At 42.4% G+C, this 19,893-nt stretch overlaps 1 protein-coding gene across 3 annotated transcripts; it reads left to right on the top strand.

Annotated features, from left to right (window-relative positions):
* Nucleotides 1–158: 158 nt before the first annotated feature.
* Nucleotides 159–9,912, top strand: mbtd1 (mbt domain containing 1; the record flags this gene model as incomplete). Of its 3 annotated transcripts, none has more annotated exons than XM_079214524.1 (17): nucleotides 159–179; nucleotides 1,269–1,473; nucleotides 1,603–1,736; nucleotides 1,830–1,941; nucleotides 2,021–2,103; nucleotides 2,191–2,308; nucleotides 3,115–3,249; nucleotides 3,359–3,447; nucleotides 3,738–3,972; nucleotides 4,484–4,539; nucleotides 5,190–5,294; nucleotides 5,378–5,525; nucleotides 6,349–6,431; nucleotides 7,325–7,559; nucleotides 7,975–8,046; nucleotides 9,334–9,489; nucleotides 9,794–9,912. In XM_079214524.1, 17 exons carry the CDS (start codon nucleotides 159–161, stop codon nucleotides 9,910–9,912), a joined length of 2,106 nt encoding a protein of 701 aa, XP_079070650.1. The 3 variants fall into 3 exon arrangements, with proteins under 3 accessions (XP_079070650.1, XP_079070649.1, XP_079070651.1); XM_079214523.1 differs by having other exon boundaries at nucleotides 7,975–8,050; nucleotides 9,272–9,489; XM_079214525.1 differs by lacking the exon at nucleotides 9,334–9,489.
* Between the last annotated feature and the right edge of the window lie 9,981 nt (nucleotides 9,913–19,893).

Here is a 19,893-nt window from a genome sequence, read left to right as displayed (position 1 = left end):
CGCACATGCGCAGAGGCCGCAGAGTAATTTGTTGATATCCTGCTTGGTAGTATTCATTTAGACTTTGGTATTTCAAAGCCAACATTTATCCCCGGCGCAGGGGTTTACTTTGCACCGGGTGGCCCGGTTACCAAGACCGTTATCTATATGAAGGGCTGATGGAGGACACAAGGGATTTGGTACGTGAATTTGAGACATTTTACGGCCGCGAACCTCTGATCACAGAGGATTTGCTGCTTCGGCTAGCGCTGCTCCTTTGTTGTTATCTGTTTGGTAGCTAGCTAGTGGCTCAGCCAGCGTTAGGTATTGGCAAGCTCTCATAATAAACACAAGTATATAAATAAAATACCCCCCCACTTATTTTAACAACATGTGTGTATGCGTAGGTTTGTTACGCTGATGGGAATTGTGGTTTGCTTTATGGATAAAATCAGGTTTCCGCTAGCTAGCTGCGCTAACGCTAGTTAGCATCGGGAGCTATTTGGAATAAAGGCCGCCCCTAATTTTGGCGTATGTCTCAGCTAGCTTTTCTATTTCGTACAGCTTGCATTCCGCGTAGCATTTATGTCCTGGATGTGGCATTGTTTTTTCTTTTTTTTTCTTTCATAATTCTCTCTCTGGCTCTGGCTAAATGTGTTTTTGTTAGCGCCGCCGTTAGGATGCGCTGCTCGGAAGAGGAAGTAGAGGCTGTGTCAAAATAAACATGTTCTCTCTGTTCCGGACCGGGAGACGTTGTGTCCACCGAGAGGCCTTTTGCACCTTCTGGTGTTACTGCGGCGATGACAATTAGATTGTTTGCATCTTGACATCTTTTAAATTCTATTATTTTGTGTTATTCATTTATCATTGGCTACCACAGCCAGCTTCCCAGGTCACATTCCATAGCTGATGACATTTTAATGAGGCTGTAAAATATCATTAAAAAATTGTGAATGTGCAACAGTTAATGCTACTAAATGACTGTTGACAAAAGGCCACTGGACCTACCTTCAAATGCAAATATTTCCAGTTTCCTTAGTTTAATGATCCATAACTGAATATATGTGGGCTTTGGTCGGTTGTCGGGCCTAACAAGACATTTAAAGATGTCACTTTCTATGTCAGGGAAAACTGTGATGGACAATCTCACTGTTATCTGACCTTTTATTGACCCAACGATAAACTGCATCAGAACGTAATCACAGAATTCACTGTTGAAAATCCCGCCTTTTTAAAAAATGTTTTTTAAAAAAAAAGTATTTTTTGTTGTAATTTCCTTCATTGCAAAGGCGGAACGCACCCCACGTTCAGAGCGCAAGCGGAGAGACTCCTTCGGGATGTTTGATGGCTATGACAGCTGCAGCGAGGAGTCTACTAGCAGCTCCAGCTCAGAAGACAGCGAGGATGAGGTGGTGCCTTCCATCCCCGCGAGCTTGCCCATCATCAAGAACAATGGTCAAGTCTACACGTACCCTGACGGCAAGGCGGGAATGGGTCAGTGCATGGAAACATGTTTGGAACTTGTTCATTGGAAGATCTTATTGTTCTGTTTTGCCAGTGCGTAGTAACCTGAGGGGATTTTAACAGAATACATGTGTCTGTTCTGTGGCCTCTGTTCCACAGCCACGTGTGAGATGTGTGGGATGGTTGGAGTGCGAGATGCCTTTTACTCAAAAACCAAGCGCTTCTGCAGTGTGTCCTGTTCTCGGAGTTATTCCTCAAATTCCAAAAAAGCCAGCATATTGGCAAGACTCCAGGTAAGTGCATCATCGGGCATCCGACGCCAAATTCCGATTAAACCTATAATATTGCGACTAATATTGATATCTTTTTTTTTTTTTTTAAACAAGGGCAAACCCCCAACAAAAAAGGCAAAAGTCTTACAGAAACAGCCGCTCATGGCAAAGCTGGCTGCCTATGCCCAGTACCAAGCAAGTCAGAACCAGGCCAAGTCAAAAGCCGGTATGTTTCCAAAAGAGCGTTGCAGCGCTGCTCCGTTTATAAATACTCCAGCTTGACACTCCTTCTTGTTTTCCGCCAGTGGTCCCCGCAGAGAGCTTTGACTGGGGTCGGTATATCTGTAGCAATAACACAATCGGAGCTCCAGTCAGCTGTTTCAAGCATGTAAGTAAAACATTTGGTCGGTAGCCCCCCAACCCGGTTTCTTGCTTTTGGTGGCTTAAAAACCTCGCCGCTTCCTCTGTGCCTCAGGCCCCCATGGGGACGTGCTGGGGAGACATAGAAGAAGGAGTGAGGATTGAAGTGACCAACTCCGACACCAACCTCTCCACCAAGGTGTACTGGATAGCAGAAATCATTAAGCTAGCAGGTAAGACTACGTGTCCTCGGACAGCTCAAGGGAATTTGTTAACGGACAAATCCGCTCTGAAAAGTATCGTTAGTATTCATATTTTCTGCCTCCTTTTGTTTATAATGTATTTATTTTCATTCCTATGGATTAATTGGTGGCACTAGCTGATTTGGTTAAATCGTTTTCCTAATTTGAATAAGATTAACCCTCCAATATGAATATGATGCTGTGTATCTCAACATGGCAAATGTACGCACAAGGAACCGCCTTGTGGTTCAGTACAGTAACATGATGCACAGCAGGTGGAGACGGCTCAGACAAATCACTGATTTACTCTGGTGGCTTTGTGCCGTTGCATTGTGGGTGATGTGCACGATTCTGTGAATTGGACCTTGACAACGGGCACATGCTCGCTCGCAACGTTGAAAGTATTATTGGTGGCTTTATTGGTCCTACTGTCAATTCAGTTAACCCTAATTGTACACAGTAACATAAAATACAAAATATATCTACATGAATGCTCTCATTCTGACAAAGTTTGTCGACAACCACAATAAAAACGTACATTCCACAAGATGATCGATGATGTCGGCCGTGTTGTCCTCATCCCGTCACTGTATTTTACGTGATTGACCATCCGCATGGTTTTCATCAGCCGATTTGAGTTTGCACCGTTGCCATGGAACCGTGGATGCTAAATGTGTAACCCACGGTTCCATGACAACAGAGAAAACTTAATCTGACGACGGAGGCCGCACGGCGGGGTTGAAAGTCTCGGGAGAAGCTGTCAAATCGATCCGTCTGTTTCCTCTGTGGTTGTTCAGGGTTCAAGGCTCTCTTGCGGTACGAGGGCTTCGACAACGATACCAGTAAGGACTTCTGGTGCGACCTCTGCGTCCCCGAGGTGCACCCGGTGGGCTGGTGCGCCTCAAGCGGTAAACCCCTCGTACCTCCAAAAAGTGAGTCTCATACCAAACGTGTGCAGGGTCTGGTTCTTGAATGCCTGTGTTCTCAGGGAGGGGGAAGGGTGGCAATAATTACCGTTTATTTTTGTGACCTCCCTTACAGGCATACAACATAAGTACTCTAACTGGAAAGCCTTTCTTGTGAAGCGTCTCACTGGAGCTAAAACACTGCCACCTGACTTTAATGCCAAGGTGAGACCCGCAAATACCTCCTCGTTTTTTTTTTCAGTTTTTGATGGGCAGTGCCCATATCTTTTTAATCAGATAAAGCTTGTAGCTAATATATTGTATGTTCATTTTCCATCTCTAAACTTGATAAAGATTTCAGAAAGGATTTGACAAAAGCACACAGTGCTGACCCTAAACGTTCATTTGAGTCAGACCTGAACTTCCTCTCAAAAGCTCTCAACAAACGACTTTATAAACAACAAAAATCCTTTTGCCGTTGTTGAAACCCCGCATGACTTTCCTTCCCCTCGTAGGTACACGAGAACCTGCAGTTCCCCTTTAAGAAGCTGATGCGGGTGGAGGTGGTAGACAAGAACTACCTGTGCCGGACACGGGTGGCGCTGGTGGAGCAGGTAATCGGGGGTCGCCTCAGACTGGTCTACGAGGAGAGCCAGGACGGGTCCGACGACTTCTGGTGCCACATGTACAGCCCCCTCATCCACAACATCGGCTGGTCGCGCAGCATCGGACACCGCTTCAAAAGATCTGGTGAGGAACCCAGGAACTCTAGGTCCGGTGTGTGCGGTTTAGTGACGTCTAGTGGTGGGCTTCCCAGTACGCCGGCCTTTAATGATTTAGAACCCGGGAGGCACCTTTACCATCGAGTTTCCTTCCCCATCCTCACCTTTTGGGTAACGTAAAAATGCAAGAAGGCTCCCTCTAGTGCCAATAAATCGCCCTAAATATTACACACTGTTCCGTTTGTGTGTAAAAGGTATTTCCATTTCATGTTTTTATTCAATATAAGCAGTGTGATTAATACTGGGGTGATGAGACAGTGATGGTGTCTTCAGACAGGCAATCTGTCTTGTTTTTTTTTCCCTCTACGCTTAATTGGATTATAATCCTTATTTCTTTCCTCCTTAACGTGTGTTTGTTGACGCCCGGCTCATTCTCCGCCTCCACTGTCTGCAGTCATGTTTCATTCTTTATTAGCTTGTATATTGCTGAAGCATCTTTTGCTCACGCAAGTCTTCTGATCGCTCAATTTATTTTTCAGATGTCACAAAGAAAATTGAGGGTCAAGCTGATGCTCCCGCTCCGTACTTCCAGAAGGTAAAACCAGCCTGTTCTCTGAATAACCTCTTTAAGAAGTGATCTAACAGCTGTAGTTTAATTCAATGTTTTGTTTGTTAATACATTAAAATAATTGTCCAAATCCCGTTAATTAAACAACAAATAGGCCTACATTCACTGATAATATATTAAATTGTTTAACAGTAATGAAAGTGTGTAAACATTATTGAGCACCACGTGGAACAGAACAACAACCTGTTACAATGCAGAAAGTTCCAGGAACGCACAAAAAAACGAGACTTAGGTCCCTGAATCTCTCGCCCTAGTGCATGCTGGGAGGGGTCCCATCTACCTAGTGTAATGCAATCAGGTTTGACCTTTTTATTTCAAAATAAGAGCCCACTATTATTCATGATAACTTCATCCAGGATGAACGAATCAATCCTCAAACTGATGATGGATGAGAACCAATGGGATTATTTGAGCCTAACAGCCAGTTAGTCTGGATTAGTTAAACCACCATCGGGCCAATGGGATGAGATTATTGATGCATCTATACGACTGGTTTCCACAAACCCTTAAAAAAACCTCAGACTTCCCCAACGCCCAACTCATGTCCCTGCTATTATTCAATCATATTTCAGGTAATAATCCACAAGGGGTCTTTCTTCCATCCGAATGTGTATCAGGTGAAAGACGTGGACCAGAGTGGGGATTGGTTCAAAGATGGGATGAAGTTAGAAGCCATTGATCCCCTCAACCTCTCAGCTATATGTGTAGCCACTGTAAGAAAGGTGAGTGGGCTTCGATAATGCTGTGGGGGCGGGAGGGGGGGAGGGCTGGCTCGGTCCAGACTGACCTCTGTGGTTCTCCGTAGGTGTTGGCAGACGGATTCCTCATGATCGGGATTGACGGTTCGGAGGCAGTGGATGGATCAGACTGGTTCTGCTACCACGGCACCTCCCCGTCCATCTACCCCGTCGGCTTCTGTGAAATCAACGACATTGAACTCACGCCCCCTAGAGGTACCGTACGCTCCTTGTCTTCGTTTGTTTGAGCCCTTCATTATGAATGTAAACGGGCATTTGATGTCCCATTGATGGACCACAGAGGTATGGAAGATTTAAAATGCCTAAATAAAAACCACGGGGAAAAACGTGTGCTTTTTCTATTTCCCTTTTCATGTATGCATGTACTGTGTCATGGAAAAAAAACTATTATTTAGATGTCTAGGGATGCATCCATCTAATTTTTTCAGCCCCCCAAATACCAATACCTGCTTTTTGGCTACGTACCGATAGCTAGATACATTTACTGACAAGATATTTCACAAATTTGTCCAATTCTTCGATAGTAAATTCATAATTTGTCTCGTTTCTTTATGCTGTTGACCTGCCAACGCTCCCTCCACAGCACTGGCTCTTGGGGGGGAGCCTCTTCTCTTCACAATGCTCTCACTCAGCAGACGTATCGATATCAATCAAAGATGTAATTAAACGTCCACTTGATAGTAATGTTGGCTGTTAGCCACAGGAGGCCGTCTGAATATGAGAGTCTGTCTGTCACGGCTGCAACCAGCTGAGTCGGTGATGAAGAGCTCCAACTCACCAAGCCGTGCTTTGGATAGTTCATTGTTTTTCTTATTCTTTTTTTGCACGGACAATGTGTCTTTAAAAAAGAAACCGGTTCTGTTGCACCTGTTAATTTAGGTACTTTATATCTTCCATTCCTCACTGTCATATTTGAATACCATTTTTGGTTGAGGTGAAGTTGATGGTTAGTAGTTTGATAACATCTTGCATATGATTTTCCTAATGTTCTGGTCTCAACACTGACTCTGTTCCCCAGGGTACACTAAACTGCCATTTAAATGGTTTGACTACCTCAGAGAAACAGGTTCAATAGCTGCTCCTGTCAAGCTCTTTAACAAGGTAGGCTGGTTTCTCCACTGTGTTTGTGTTGAGATCTTTTTCTTTCAGTTTCTGTCTTCTGGTATCATCTTTCTGCTTCTGTAATGGGCGCCACCGGGTTTCATAACAGAGCACCGTGGTGATTAATGCAAAACATTTAAAGCAGTATTCTTACTGGCCAAATTTGGGGCGATGCGTTTGCGGTCACGATGTACAGCACATTTATTGTAATTTTTTTCAGCAAAGTAGACGTTTGGGATTCATGTTATAGTCAATCGTTTTCAAAAGTAACAATCAGCTTTTTGTCCACTTTACAAGACGGAGAGGAAAATAAATCAAAACTGTTACTTTAACTCATCTATTGGATTTTGTATAATGTAATATGTCAATCTATTTGATTTTCAGTAATTTAATCACTGATCCGTCCGATTTATTACTTTGAGTTCAGTTCCACATCTAATAGATTTTTTTGGCTTTTTGATTAATTATTTGGCCTTTTTAAAAATCCACTGACCTCTAGTTTGTACATTTACTTTATTGAAGATGTTTGTGGACGTTTTATCGCCCTGGGCTTTAAAAAAAATAAATGTTGGATGCACCGCTCGCTGTCATGTTTTTGTTTTTTGTAATACTTTGTCGGATTGCCGGTTCACTCCGAGATGTCGCAGCGTTGTCAACTCTTCTTCCTCTGGCTCGCTCTGACAAATCCATTCAAACCCAATTTTTGAAAAAAATGACAGCACCACTGGTCTTATAGAGGTACCACTTGCTAGATGCTGTGTGGCTGATCAACAGCTCCTTTACTCTGCCGTGGGCTTCAGGCTTCGGTGCTCCTCCTCTGTTCACCAACATGTGTTCATCAGTTGCTTGCTGCTTACCAACACCTGTGCCTCCATCTTCTGCAACTCTCCTAGGAGGTTCCCAATCACGGTTTCCGTCCAGGCATGAAGCTGGAGGCCGTCGACCTGATGGAGCCCCGTCTGGTGTGTGTCGCCACGGTGACGAGGATCGTGCACCGGCTACTGAGGATCCACTTCGACGGCTGGGAGGACGAGTATGACCAGTGGGTGGACTGCGAGTCACCTGACCTCTACCCCGTGGGCTGGTGTCAGCTGACGGGCTACCAGTTGCAGCCCCCCGCCTCTCAGAGTAAGGGCCCCGAGACCTCTTGGACCTCATGTGGCGACATGAGATGAAAACGCACACAGTTCTTCTTTTTTGTGTGTTCCTGTATTCTTCCAGTCATCATTTTGTGATCTTAGTCATATACTTCTGCATACATTTTAATTGTACGTACCTTTTCGTCATTGTTTCCCACGAGTACCTAGTTTCACGCATCAACTCAACTGTAGAAGCTGTATTTCCTGTGAATCGGTCGTGTCATTGCAGATATCTGACCTTAACAGGGCCAGTATTGGCATCGAGACCGGTCCTCTATTTGTAGGTTGTGTTAGAATTCATACAATCTATATTGCTGCATTTCTTTGAGACCATGTGCTGGTCTGTGCCTCGCCTTGCCGTCCCTCAAACGTCCCATAGTTCACTGTTTTTTTCTTTCTTTCAGGTAACAGAGAGCTGCCTCAATCTGTACCCAAGCAGAAGAAAAAGGCCCAGCAGTACAAAGGCCAAAAGAAAAGTGAGTGAGCGCGTCGGGCCTAACAACACCCTTGAACAGTACATTATTGACGACACGGTACTGCCTCTCGTACCTTATTGCTTTTATAATACGGCTACCTGCGATTTTATAAATAGTAATAGTAAGCTCCCTTTCAGCACAAAATAGTTGTAGCCACCAAACGTTTTGTATCGCATTTCAGCAACAGAGAAAATAGTCCCGTATGTGTATGGCGGTCATTGTAAAGAGTTCATGAAATGTCCCCATGCCAAAACCAGAATTTTTTTGTCACAGCTGCAAATGTGCGTCCCGTATGTGTATGGCGGTTGACGCACATACGGGACAATAAAACTGACTGCCTGGTCAGTAAATCGCAGGCCGGTTGAAAGCAGGGTGGAGGCACTCAGCCATGTAAAGAAGTGCTCTCGCTGCTTCTGTCCGTCTTTTCTCCGTCATTTTTCTCCTCCATGATGTTTAAAGAAACTTGCCTCGAGACGGGAAATTACCGACGTAATTATCTCTCACTGGAAATTATCACGATTTTGTGATCAAACCCTTTTCATTCCTCATCTTAGTTTTCGTTTTTATGCACTCGCTCCCCGCTCACAAGTCTGCTCTCAGAGCGTTATCTGCTCTGCTCTCCTGATTGTGAGCCGTATCAACGTTTGACTGTACAGCAGGAACAGGGACCACAAATACATTATTCACCGCTGACATTCTCATCAGAAGTCATTCCCCCTAAAATATCAAAGTTTACACAAAACATGTTTGGTAACTGTCAAGCTTGAAATGACAACTAACGGTCGCGCAATTTAAATCTACCTGATATGGAACGTTTTAAATGTAAACAGGCTGTACAGTACTTTATGGCTGAATAAAGTACACCCCGTGACTCACTCTCAACCAATCAGAATGCTTGATTTGATCTACCCGTATTATAATAACCAAATATTACCTGCCCCCCTGATGAAGATTGGACTACAGCTGTGGCTCAGTTCGCTGCTGATGAGAGGAGGACGAGCTCTCCATTGAACAAGCTTGATCAATATATGCTTCCATATATATATATATTTCACTGCTTGGCTCCCTGTTATTCAGTGATCAATTTAGGAATCCAGTGCAGCTAATGGAGAAGGAGAAGAGGCCAGTGTGTTTATTTTGGTTTTGCTTAATTTATCCCTTTTCCTCTCATTCTGTACATTTACACCTGGAAGTCTATTTCCGATGGATCTCCTGTGAACCGAAGTGATGCTTTTTGGTTTGTGTCCCTTATGCATGTAAAAGGCCTCCTTGGTGTTTTGTTTTTAGAGAGGAAGCTTCCGGTTGGTCGGCGGCCCTTCAGTCAGGCAGGCAGGAGGAGGAGCAGCTTCTCCGGGGACGAAGAGCAGAGTCCGCCCCCTTACCCCGCCCAGGGGCCCTCCCGGCCCCGCCCCCGAACACACCTCCACCAAACCCACAAATCAGGTAACGTTTAGCACTTTACGATTTCACCAGCGCGGAACAACACGGTCCTCGCTGTGGAGCTGGAGGATGCTGATGTGGCGTGTTGTACTCTTAAATCTCGTTGTTTTCACTTTGAAGCGATCGTCCATTTGATCTTAAAAAAAAATATATACACTGTATAGTTTAAACAAGTTATCTTGACACTTGCAATGCACGTGAAGTGAACATTAGCAGCCGGAACCCGAGACAAACGCTCCGACTTTATTTTTTCTTTTAAGTGTGTGACTCTCTCCCCCTCCCATCTGTCTCCGGCCCCCGTCTGTAGAGTCTCTCCTGCGAATGAAGGAGGAGACGCCGGAGGTGGACGAGTTCACCTTCTCCCAGGGCACCTCGGACCAGGAGAGCAATGGCTCGGGCAGCTACTACATCAAACAGGAGCCCTGATGTCGGGACGGAGCGGGACGGGACAAGACGAAGACAAAACCCCCTCCCTCTCCCAGCAAGGATCAGGAACACGGAGAGTCCAACTAGCTTCGAATCCCACTCAGACCAACACCACCGGCCTTCTTCTTCTATGGAGTACATACAGCTGATGCCGTTGTCCAGGACAAGTGGGGCAGTTTCATGCTCCTGAAAAAGCAAGTGTCCTGAAGGGAGCACTCCACTGAACAATGTCTCTGACCTTGTAGCCGTGTGTGCACGTAATCACTCACAAGAAACCCCCCTGGGTCACATATGTTTGGGCATTCTCTTCCGGACCACCCACGGATGATGCAACAGCGTCCTCTCCTCCCGTCTGAAGCGTCCAATCGGACGTGAGCTTCTCAGACGAATGGAAAGCAACACCCTCTTTCTAGGAGTGGGAGTCCTGCTCGTCGCCACCAGCCCTCCTGCCTCCGCCACAATCCGGGCTGCACACAGAGACCTGTAGAAACTGTGAGAAACCATTTATTGAGCCAGGTCTTTCTTTTTTTGTATTTTTTCTCTTTTTTTTCTCTCTCTCTCGTCGTTGTTGTTGTTGTGTTGTTATTTTCAGGTCAGAGTCAGCCACTGAACGGCCTGAGGAGAGACAAGAAGCTGGCAGTAAGAGGAGCAGAGTTGTGGATATTTTTATTATTTTCTTCTGAACAATATTGCCAGCTGGACTTATACTTTGTTAATAGTACTTGAATTTTTTTTCTTATTATTTTTCTAATGATTTTGGAGTTGTTTTTGTCTTAATGTACTTAGTTTGCATTTTAAAGGTTTTTTTGGTGGCTGTGTGGGAAACTTGATGTGCATTGTTTTCATAAAAGTGATTATATTCATATAGTATGTGGAGACCTATTCTAATAGAACTACAGAGTATAGATATAAAGGATTGTGATTTGGAAGAGAAATCTCAGTACAGTGCTGCTCAGCATTACTGATATTGGTCTTTTTTTTTCCTTTTTTTTTTTTCTTTCTTCCGATATTTCCACAGCCGCAGTCATTTCTGATTCACCCATTACAGAACCCCCAAATCTGATTCAACAGAGTTCAACAAAATCATTCACATCTGACCTAGAAATTGTGAGAATTTGTCCCCAATGTACTGTTATAGTTTATGATAGTGGGCATAGTGCAGCTGTGAATAGTACTCCACCGTGATCATTGTTTTATTTAATTACTTCTTTGGGCTTTCACCGTACACAGCTTTTTTTTTTTTTTTTTTACTGCCTGCACATTACTGTCCATCACACCATCGAGGATGAGCTTAAATCAGGAGCGTGCGCGTGCAGGTCATGAGGTCACGGTGTCGGGGGTCTTTGAACGCTATCATGTGGAGTTTTCGTCGGGACCTATCACAGTAACCGGAGCTCCCACCAGACCACTAACCTACTTATCTGTAGTGAGAACTCAGCCGTCAATGATTCTTTTGTTCTGTGATGAACGGAAATGAAGGTGCTGTGGAGATGAAAAGCTTTTTTTTTTTTTTTTTAACTAATAAATATATATATATATATATATATATATATATATATATATATATATATATATATATATATATATTCATTCTATATGTTGATAAAACTAAACAAAAATCACAAAAACAATTTTAGTTTGAAAGGAATACTAAATGAATAACCATTAGCATAGTGTGACTGTGAGTGAGCTGCAGGGTATGTTGTTGTGTCCAAGAGAAGCCTTACTGGTATGATGGGGTGCTCTGACTCGTCCTCACTGGCCAACCCCCAAAATATACGAGCTTCGACCTTTTCACAGTGTGGATGTGGCTGAACCTCAGTCTTATCGGAGAGACGGAGCTGACCAACGTCGGCGTGTGTGTGTGTGTGTGTGTGTGTGACCGTATCGCCCACAGTCCGCCACAGGTCGGTGATTCAGATTGCAGATGCAGGCGTTTCTGTCTGCTATGTTTAGACCCCGAGAGGACCGAGCTCAACCCTCCTCACGCATATGGAGTCTGCAGTGTGTCCTCACATGTACAGACATATTCAGTATGAAGTTATACTCAATTAATAATTGTAATTATAAATAGTTTCACCTTTCTGTTTTGATAATATGCATTAACAACTACAGTGAGGGGGGGGGGGGGGGGGGTAAAGAATGTTGTATTTGACAATTAATATTTCTACTTATTCTGTCTGTAAATTATGAATTATTATTATTAGAAGGCAGAATACCTTTTTTGTGGTTTTGTTTTACTATTGAAATATCAACCCACATAGCGCCCTTTTTCCAGCCTATATGGTACTATATGTACTGTTAAGGCAGCACACTGTTATTCTATTTGCTCATCATTTAAAGATGTACAAGCGAACAAAATAATTTCTTTTTTTTCCTTTTTTTCATGCTTTCCTTAAATTCAATTAATAATAAAACAAATAGTAATGTATTAATTGAATATAATTAAACACTGAATATGTGGCACAGTCGAGACTCCATACAGCAACTGTAGCATCACTCCTTGTTTCTGTCTTTGAAAAGAGGTTAAAGAGGTTGGACTCATTATCAAGCAGTTTTGTTTTCCAAATGCAAAAAAAACAAACGGAATATGTTAAATATTGTATTAGGGTAATATGCAACGCTTTCATGTTTTTATTTTTTTTTATTGCTTAGGTTGTTCTCATGTCAGAGCCATATGTATGCAAGCTAGTCTATGATTCACCTGAGCCACAGAATAACAGGTTTGTTGTTATAATGAAACATGAACAATGCACTGCTTTTCCAATATTTTCTGAGGGCAGCATTCACTCAACACGACAGGATCTAAAAGTGGCATAAAAACATAGAATATATATATATATATATATATATATATATATATATATATATATATATATATATATAATTTTTTTTTTTTTTTTTTTTTTTTCCTTCTCTCCAAGACTATGATGGTATTGAGTTTCAAGCCCTGATTGGTCAGAAAAGACTCCTCTCATTCTCCTCCTAGATCTTTAAGCTGTTCATCTACTACCTCCTGATGCTAGCCACGTTTAGCTGAAACCAGTGCGTGAAATCGACTATGGCAGTGTGTTAGCATATGCAAATGAAAGTGAATACCTAAACATTGTCCGCTTGAAGACTAGACACCAAACATTGTAAGAATGTTATCGCAGCACATGAGGTAGTCTTCTAATTTGAATGATATGCAATAATAATAGATCCCATATTGTTTTGCTATGTTAAATAAATCTTATAGCACCCTCAAATGTCATGATCACTACATTAATATAATTAACAGATGAGATAATTTAACAACAAATGGTATTGTATGACTGTGATTTTTTTGTTTAGTTTTTTGGGCAAGGGTTCACATGCAGGATATTCGCTGAACGCTGAAGCTCTAATGAAACAGAGCAGATTTCAACTTCTCAGTGACTGTAAAATATCCATAACTTCTCTTTCTACCAGTAAGGTTCACTATTAGATTCTCAGGAAGTTTGTGTTTTTTTTTTGGAGTTGTAAATACAAGTCTGACTCGGCTGGGTTTGAAAAGCTCAAATGCATCTTCATCGTGTTCGTCTCCCTCTGTGGAAGCAAAAGAGCGACTAAAACGTGGCGCCTTAAATGAAAATGTGACATCAAAGCTTTAAATGTAAACCCCAACGAGCGTAGAGTGGCTTTTTTTTACCGGCCGACCTCAAATCAGATGGTTTTGAAAATTTGCGCTGGCAAAATGACCCCCTGAAGTCAACAGACAGGAATTTCAAATGACAGAAATTCAACTGTGTGGGTTCCAGAGTAAAGTAAATTATGTATAATAATTAGTATTTAAAATTCAACATCAAGTATTCAGTAGTGGCTGAAAGATTCTGCTTGTTTGTTTCTCTTTTTGCTTCCATACCATTCCAACAACAAAGGTCTGATCTCACAAACCACCCAATGCATTTATGGCCACGTGTTTTTGTAGCTTTTTAAAACCTGCCTTCGCGATAAACATTTAAGCTATCATCTGTATTTTGATTTGCTTCTTTTTTTTGTGGCTTCCTTTCGTTTGTTAACGGGATGTGAGATTTGTTTTCTACCAGTTTCCTTTCTTGTTTTGGAATGTGTCTCCTGATCAGATTGGATACAAAGCTGCTGAAACTCGAAGCTTCTCAGACCAAATGAGCAATAAAACGCAGTGTCTCACAATCATTTGAAGCAGATTGGTTTCAGGTCAGGATCTGGTCACGAGAGTTCTGTTTTTATTTCCCCTCCGACGTTGGAGGAAGAACGAAGCATTAAAGTACTTCACGACCAAACTGCATTAATATCTTAGTACACAAACAGGAAACAAAAGACTGTCCTATCAACTAATTGCTGCTACCTTCCTCTAGATTAACCCTAAATACTTAAAACGCACAATCAACACTGTTTTTGGATCCTCTGTTTCTCACTCCTTGTAGATATTTAACACTTTCTTGTTTCACCTTGATCCCCGAATCTAAAAAAACAACTAAAAATGGAACAAGTTTGGCCTCCATGTGGGTAGCTGTGTCGTGGTGTGTGAGCGTCAGTAGCTGCAGGTGGAGCGATGACAGGGTCACAGATCAGCTGAATGCACGTAGAACAGAGCACGTTGTGCGATGTCTTGCTGCGCTTGGTTCTTTTTGGTTGTTTTCTTTCTTGTTTGTTTGTGACCGTCATTGGTTGTTCTTCAGTCTCTGTGGGGTTTGTTGGATTTTTTCCTCTTCCGCTGTGATCGTAAAGTGTATGGTTGCCCATGTCTGCCAGGAAGAGAAATTATAAGTGGGGCATGATAAAGAAAAAAAAATATTAAAGTAAAATTATGAGATACCAAGTCAATATTTTCGTTTTACTCAGGAAAAAATATAACAAAGTCAAGATGTGTCCGGTAAAATAAAAAATAATCAGATTTTTTTTCATTTGGACCGTTTAAAAAAAAAAGTATTTTAATTTTGGCTCGGTGAATCAAACTTTTGACACAGTATCTCACAATTTTGTCTCATAATTTTGATGTATTTAATAATGTTGACTATCAAACTTTGAGTTGTCCAAATGTTGATTTATCTCATAACTGAAAACTACATTGGACTTTCTATTTAATAAGTATTTCTTTCCCTGGCGGTATTGGGCTTCCACAGAGTCTGAACTGGTTCTGCCAAATGTGAGCAGGCTGTATTTTTATTTGTTTTCTCTTGAATACTAACACGGGTCTTTTGTATGTGATACCTCCCCCCTATATTAAACCATTATATTGTGGTGCTATATATATTTGATAAAAATGACTTAATGTATTGGGATTACTATTGTCTGAAAATAATTGTGAGTTGAGAGGGTTGTTGTGCAAAATTTATTTTGGATACAAATCAAAAAAGTAAATAATCTATGTTAATAATTATAAATCTATTGATATTAACAGTGACCCCTGAGGTACATTATTAGATTACAGTTTAAAGTTTGTACATCTTTTTGATAGTGTATACCATTTTCCTTTCATATGGTAAATTTGTGCTGTGATCAAGCTTTGATAGACTTTGTAAATAAAGCCAAATGTTTGGATCATAATATTGGTTGTAATGGATGGCTTCTTCGTTTACAGGCATTGCAAACTGTTTCCGCATGGCTGTGAAAGTTTCTGGTGATTTTGTAAGAGCTGACTTTTACACTGAATAAAAAGGCGTATGACTTCAAACAGTGTCAGCACTTTGGGGTCTTTACATTAAAGGGGAGGACCAAGAGTTCCACAATGGCCTCATCCAGACTCCACCAGCTCGAACGCTCGCTGGTTGAACTGGTTGATGGTTTTGTTGGTTTCCTGCTCAGCAGTGGAAACTGTTTGCTCCCAAAGCACAAATACCAGAGCGATTATACGCAAAATGCTCAATGAACAAAACCCCTGAGCTCATCTGCAGTTCAATCAGATGCTCTCGTAGAATATGACTCCTATATGATAGCTAATATAGTGTCGAAAAAAAGTCAAAGAATTGTATCGCATATGTAAAAAAATATTCATAGACTGAAACCTTCAGCGGTACGCAACTGCTACGATTTCATATTTTGCCAATATTGCTGCTTTCACTTTTTCCTTATCTTCAGAGTCCGCACAGTCCGTGAACACTGCGCGCCTTAGCGGTCAGCAAAGGGTTAACACACATCTGATCCATGTAACATACCGTGAACCACGGGCAGCCTGGCGCCGGCCACCGACAACGACCTCACCACGCTATGGGGAGTCCTCGCCTGACTACAGGTTTACCCAAACCACAACACATGGAAATGCCCCATGGCACCTACTGTATATAGGGTGAAATTTACACATGATAGTTAAACTATGTAAAACATTACAATAATTATGAGCAAATATATTGATGCTACACATCATATTAAACAAGAGAACCCGGGGAAAAAAAGCAAGACAATTCCACACAGATTCCAAATAGTCACCGAATCCCTCTGCTCCAAAGCGTCACCGAGATATGAACCAAAGAAGACAGCAACATGGATCGCTTTATCGCTTTACAGTCAGCAAATGCTGCCTACCTTTGTTTATTAGAAGAAGAAAAACACATTTCCCCCAGTAAATCCACAATGATATTAGTGTATTGAACACCATAAGTAATATACAAGTGAAATATGAGGTTTGGTACATGAGAAAATTCAAATGGGACAGATGGTGCCCAAATGTGCCCAAATTTAAATTTTGGAGACCTCGCCTGAATTCTCTCTCTACTAAACCCTCTCTAACTTTGTTCTGCTTCACTTTTTCAAAGTCAAACTTGAGAGACTGCTCACATATTGTGTTATGATTTGAGAGAGCTTTAGACCTTACTGCTGCATCATTTCAAAGAGATAATCATCCTGAAAGTGCTTTTTTTGTATGGGCAGACCTGAAACTTCTATTTTTGCTGTGTTTCAATCTTTATTCACTCTCAACCAGTAACATATATACTAATATTTACACATCTGAACAAAAGCTCACATGGGTTGCCTTTATTATAACACCAAAATTATTCAAATAGCCCTTGTAGTTGCAGAGATACACCCTTTTTAGTGTGGGTATGTTATTTCGAGCAGAATCCTAAAAAATGCCTTGCATGTTCTAAAAAGTAATGTTGAAAAAAGTAAAAGTATATAAAAAAAGAAAGTCATTAACAATGTAAATAGTTTGTGGAAAGAAGCTGTTCCTGTATCTGGTGGTTTTGGCGTACAAAGCTCTGTAGCGCCTATCAGAGAGGAGGAGTTGGAACAGCCTGTGTCCAGGTGTGAGGGGCCTGCAGTGATCTTTCCAGCCCACTTCCTGACTCTGACAGTGTACAAGTCCAGGATGGAGGGCAGGCTGGAACCAATAGTTCTCTCTGCAGACCTGACAATCCGCTGTAGTCTGTCTCTGTCCTGTTTGGTGGCCGATCCAAACCACACAGTGATAGAAGAGCAGAGGACAGACTGGATGATGGCGGAGTAAAACAGGATTAGCAGTGCAGGAAGTACAGCCTCTGCTGGGGCTTTTTCCGGATGGTGTTGATGTTGGCGGTCGACTTCAGGTCTGTCAGGAACTTTGTGATCCACCGACAGGTGGGGGCTGGCACGGTGAGCTGGGAGAGTTTGGGTTGAAGAACCTCTGGGATGATGGTGTTGAATGCGGAGCTGAAGTCCACAAACAGAACCCTTGCATATGACCCTGGGGAGTCAAGGTGTTGCAGCATATGGTGCAGTCCCATATTTATTGCATCATCCACCGACCTGTTTGCACTGTCAGCAAATTGCAGGGGGGTCCAGAAAGAAAGGAACATGCACTTTATTAGTCCCCTTGGGGAAATCCTTCTCTGCATTTGACCCATCCCTGGTTGGGGGGCAGTGGGCAGCCCTTTGAGGCTCCCGGGGAGCAGATGGGGGCTCGGTGTCTTGCTCAGGGACACTTCGACATGTGAGTTATGGGGGGACTGGGGATCGAACTGGGTACCTTGCAGTTTCGGGACGACCACTTATCCCCCTGAGCTACAGTCGCCCCCAAACCAGCACCAGTCTCTCAAACGATTTCATGACCACAGACGTCAGGGCGACGGGTCTGTAGTCATTTAATCCTGTGATGGAGGACTTCTTGGGGACCGGGATGATCATGGAGCGTTTAAAGCAGGGAGGGACTTCACACAGCTCCAGTGATCGGTTGAAGATATGCGTGAAGATGGGGGCCAGCTGGTCAGCACAGACTTTCAGGCAGGATGGGGACACACCGTCTGGGCCTGGAGCCTTCCTGATCTTCTGCCTCTGAAAGAGCCGACTTACATCCTCTTTGCAGATCCTCAGTGCCGGTAGGGGGTTGGATGGGAGAGGTGAGAAGGAGGTAGAGTGTGGAGGTGGTGAAGGTGATTGGTTGGTGATGGGGCAGTTGGAAGTGAGCTTTTCAAACCTGCTTTTCAACATGCTTTTCAAACCTTGTTTCCTTCTGTAAATTAACTAGTGTTGTATAAAGCACAGCGGTCGCCTCTGTAGTCTAGGAGTGTCCAACTTCTGACTCCCCCGTCGACGCTGTGGAGTCCTTCCGTTTCCTGGGATCCATCATAACCCAGGACCTCAAGTGGGAGCCGAACATCAGCTCAATCACTAAGAAGGCTCAGCAGAGGATGTTCTTCCTGAGGCAGCTGAAGAAATTCAACCTGCCAAACACAATGATAGTGCACTTCTACACTGCCAATGTTGAGTCCATCTTTTCCTCCATCACCATCTGGCGTATTATCCACTCTGCTGAGAGGGTGATTGGCTGTAATCTGCCCTCCAGGACTTGTTCGCTTCAAGGACTCTGAAGCGAGCTAGGAAGATTGTAGCTGACCCCTACTAATTTCCTACCGTTCACTCCCCTGCACATCCCTCCACACCTCATTTTAACCCTCGTAATGTCCTCCCGTTTGCCATACACCTGCTGTCTTCTCGGGTCAAAATGACCCTGCCTGGTTTGACTGTTATTTAAAGCATAAAGTATAAATTGACAATCAATTCTGTTCTACACCTTTAGTCTCACTTCAGTCCAACCCATTATCACACATTTTTCTCTTTGTTTTTGGAATTTATGGCCAATATGCCTTGTTTATAAAAAAAGTATACCCTGTTTTTGAGTGGAAATTAAATGTAAAAATTAATTATTTTGACTTTATATTATTTTGACTATTTGACTTATTACAGAGTGGTACATGTCAAAGTTTAGTGAGGATGCTGTTTTTGAAACACTTCCATTTTTCTAATGGCAGCACATAATCACACCTGCTGTCCTCTGGGGTCAAAAATGACCCCGTCTGGTTTGACTATTATTTGAAGAATATAAAGTGGATACTTCCCCCAATACTGTGTTACACTTTAATAACAACTTCATTCAAACACATTGACAGCATTTCTTTATTATATTTTAAATGTAAGGCCAATAATACCTAATTTACATTAACTTTTACCTTGTTTTTGAGTAAAAATAAATAAAATTATCAATTATTCTGACAATGGTTAACAATCAGAGTCCGGTGTGTTGATAGATCATCAAAGACTGGTATATGTCGAAGTTTAGTGAAGATGCTGTTTTTAAAACACTTTAATTTTTGTAATGGCAGCACATAATCCCACCTGTTGTCCTTTGGGGTCAAAAATGACCCCGTCTGGTTTGGCTGTTTATAAAGCATAAAGTATAAATGATCACCCAACTCTGTTTCAACTTTTTAGCCAACTTTATTCCAACTCATTACCTGACATATAAAACATGTCAAAATTCCTTTCCAAAACATTTAACTTTTCAAAACTAACTTTTCAGAATATAATGTCTGAATGTGCCCTCAGTTGCATGCGAGGCAGGTAGTAATGGCGTGATCTTTGCAGATGTATGCATTGCATTGTTGGCACATTTTCGAGGTTTTGAGATCACTCTGGCGAGGGCAGAATTTGTACCTACTCCTTTTGGGAGATGGGCCAAGAGGGGCAGCTGGGTGAGGTAGAGCTGGAGCAGAACTGCTTGATCTC

The sequence above is a fragment of the Taurulus bubalis genome (genome assembly GCF_910589615.1).
Source record: "Taurulus bubalis genome assembly, chromosome: 2".
NCBI classification, from domain to species: Eukaryota; Metazoa; Chordata; class Actinopteri; order Perciformes; family Cottidae; genus Taurulus; species Taurulus bubalis.
This window is presented reverse-complemented; position numbering and strand designations above follow the sequence as displayed.